Source organism: Parus major, chromosome 18 (genome assembly GCF_001522545.3).
Source record: "Parus major isolate Abel chromosome 18, Parus_major1.1, whole genome shotgun sequence".
NCBI lineage: Eukaryota > Metazoa > Chordata > Aves > Passeriformes > Paridae > Parus > Parus major.
Window position 1 is genome coordinate 10,664,165 of NC_031786.1, and position 2,200 is coordinate 10,666,364.

At 66.5% G+C, this 2,200-nt stretch overlaps 2 protein-coding genes across 3 annotated transcripts in view; one reads left to right on the forward strand and one right to left on the reverse strand.

Annotated features, from left to right (window-relative positions):
• LOC107212307 (TBC1 domain family member 24-like) overlaps nt 1–203 on the reverse strand; it is a 3,833-nt gene extending 3,630 nt beyond the window's left edge. The window contains exon 1 of the mRNA XM_015645359.1: nt 133–203. Within this exon, the coding sequence (XP_015500845.1) occupies nt 133–203 (71 nt within the window). The remainder of the gene's footprint in view (nt 1–132) is intronic.
• Nucleotides 204–940: 737 nt separating this feature from the next.
• Nucleotides 941–2,200, forward strand: part of STX8 (syntaxin 8) — a 93,780-nt gene continuing 92,520 nt past the window's right edge. For both annotated transcript variants that reach the window (XM_015645681.3, XM_015645683.2), the window contains exons 1-2: nt 941–1,040; nt 1,580–1,679. In XM_015645681.3, coding sequence (XP_015501167.1) covers nt 1,024–1,040; nt 1,580–1,679 — 117 coding nt within the window. In that variant the 5' untranslated portion in view covers nt 941–1,023. The remainder of the gene's footprint in view (nt 1,041–1,579; nt 1,680–2,200) is intronic.

Consider the following 2,200-nt stretch of genomic DNA (forward strand, 5'->3'; position numbering starts at 1 on the left):
AGCGGGGATCGGCCCCGGGAACGGGGGAACAGCGGGGATCGGCCCCGGGAATGGGGGAACAGCGGGGTCTCGGTTGCTCAGAACATGGGAGCACAGTGGGGTCTCAGCCTCCGGGAATGGGAAGGTGCTGACGAGAATGCTCTCGCTATCGAACTCAATATCGTTATTGCTATTGCTGTCATTGTCCTTATCAGTATCGTCATCACTATCGTTATCAACCCGCCCCAGCGGTGCCACAGCAGCCCCGCGTCACGAGGGCGATAAAGCATCGCTGGCAGCGCCCCGAGGCTGCTCCTCAGCTTTGTGCCCGATTTGCGTCACCGATCGCACCCCAAAACAAAGGGAGAGGCCAAATCCTGGCGGGTCAGGGGTGGGAAGGGACGGAGCTGCTGCGGGAGCGAGGGGCTGCGCCAAACAGCGACAGTGCCAGCACCGACAGTGACACCCGGGACCGGCCGGGGACATCGGAGTGGGCAGGGAGGGCAGCGGCTGAAGATTTGGAGAAGGGAACCGGTGCCACCGCTGGTTTGGGTTTATTTGGCAGGAGGGAGGGGTGGGGACAGCTCTGGTTCTGTGCTGTGCACATCTGCACACATCTGCACCCCAAATATCTGCACCTCCACACCCTGCGCATCTTTATCTCTGCACCTTGTACTACAAACCTCTGTACCCGCCCCTCAGTGCACTCAATCTCTGCCCCTCTGTAAACCCCAAACATCTGCACCTCTGTCCCTGCACCCCACACAGCTGCCCTCTGTCCCCCGAACCTCTCCCCTCTGCCCCCTGCCCCGCACCGCCGCCGCGCCGTGGGCTCCGCTCCCGGCAGCACCGGGCACCCAGCACCGCTGCACCCCTGGGGCCGCACCCCGGTACTTCTCTCCCCTCTTCCATTCCCCTCTCCCTCTCCCCTTTCCCTCTCCCCTCTCCCTCTCTCATTTCCCTCTCCTCCGTCCCCTCGCGGCGCCTGCGCGCGGCGTGTCCGGGCGGATCCGGCGGAAGCGCCGGGAAGGTTCCGGGGCCGCGATGGCTCCGGACCCCTGGTGAGCGCCGGGCCGGGGCTGCGGGTCAGGGCCGGGCCGGGCCGTGCCGGGGCTGCGGAGCGTCCGGAGCCTCCGGGGCCCGGCACGGGCGGGAGCGGGGCCGGGCTGTGCCCGTGGGGGGTTGTGCGCTTTCCAAAATCCCATCCCGGTGTGCGTTTGTTTTGGGGCTGCTGTGCCTTCCCTTCCCGGGGTCCCTTCCCTATGCCCATCCCAGGCTTTGTGGGTGTGTTTTTTGGGGGTGTTGTACCTTCCCCTCCCGGGCCTTTTCCCTGGGCTTGTACCGGCCTATCCCGGCTCGTCCCGGCGGATCCCATCCGATCCCAGCTGATCCCAGCTGATCCCAGCCCATCCCAGCTGATCCCAGCCCATCCCATCCCATTCCGGCTCATCCCGGCGGGTCCCAGCCCATCCCAGCCCATCCCAGCCCATCTTGGCTGGTCCCGGCCCACCCCAGTCGATGGCAGCTGATCCCGGCGGGTCCCATCCGATCCCAGCCCATCCCGGCTCCCTCCCGGGCTCAGCCGCTGCCGTTCCCGCAGGCTCCCGCTGCTCGCCGCCGCTCGCCAGCTCGCCCAGGACATCGCCGAGAGGATCCAGGAACGGAACCGCTGCCAGCGGAGCGGGGAGAGCTCGGCCAAGGTGCCCCGGCAGGGAGCGCTTCGGCGGGGTTTGGGGAGTGCGGAATTCCCGGGGTTCGGGGAGTGCGGAATTCCCGGGGTTCGGGAAGGGCGGAATTCCCGGGGTTCCGGGCGGAATTCCCGGGGTTCGGGGCCGAGGCAGGGGCGCACCGGGGTCGGGCTGTGTGCCTGTCAGGCAGGGGAAGGTCGTGCTCCACGGCAGGAACCCCACGCAGGGCTCTGTCCCTGGAGGTGTCTGTAAAGGGAACCAGAACGTTGGGAAAGACTTGGAAGACTGCATTCCGTTTGGGAATGAGCAGTGGCTGCCCCGGGTCTGGAAGGTCCTTTGGGTTTAGCAGCAGCGAATCTCTGCGTGCAGCGATGCTGAATTAACAGAGAGCTGTGGAGGGGCTGGGCACACCCTGCTGCTGCTCCGGGCTGCCCCTGCTGGGATGGAGCTGCTCCAGAGGCTCAGGGATGTTGGGATGGAGCTGTCCCAGAGGCTCAGGGATGTTGGGATGGAGCTGCTCCAGAGGCTCAGGG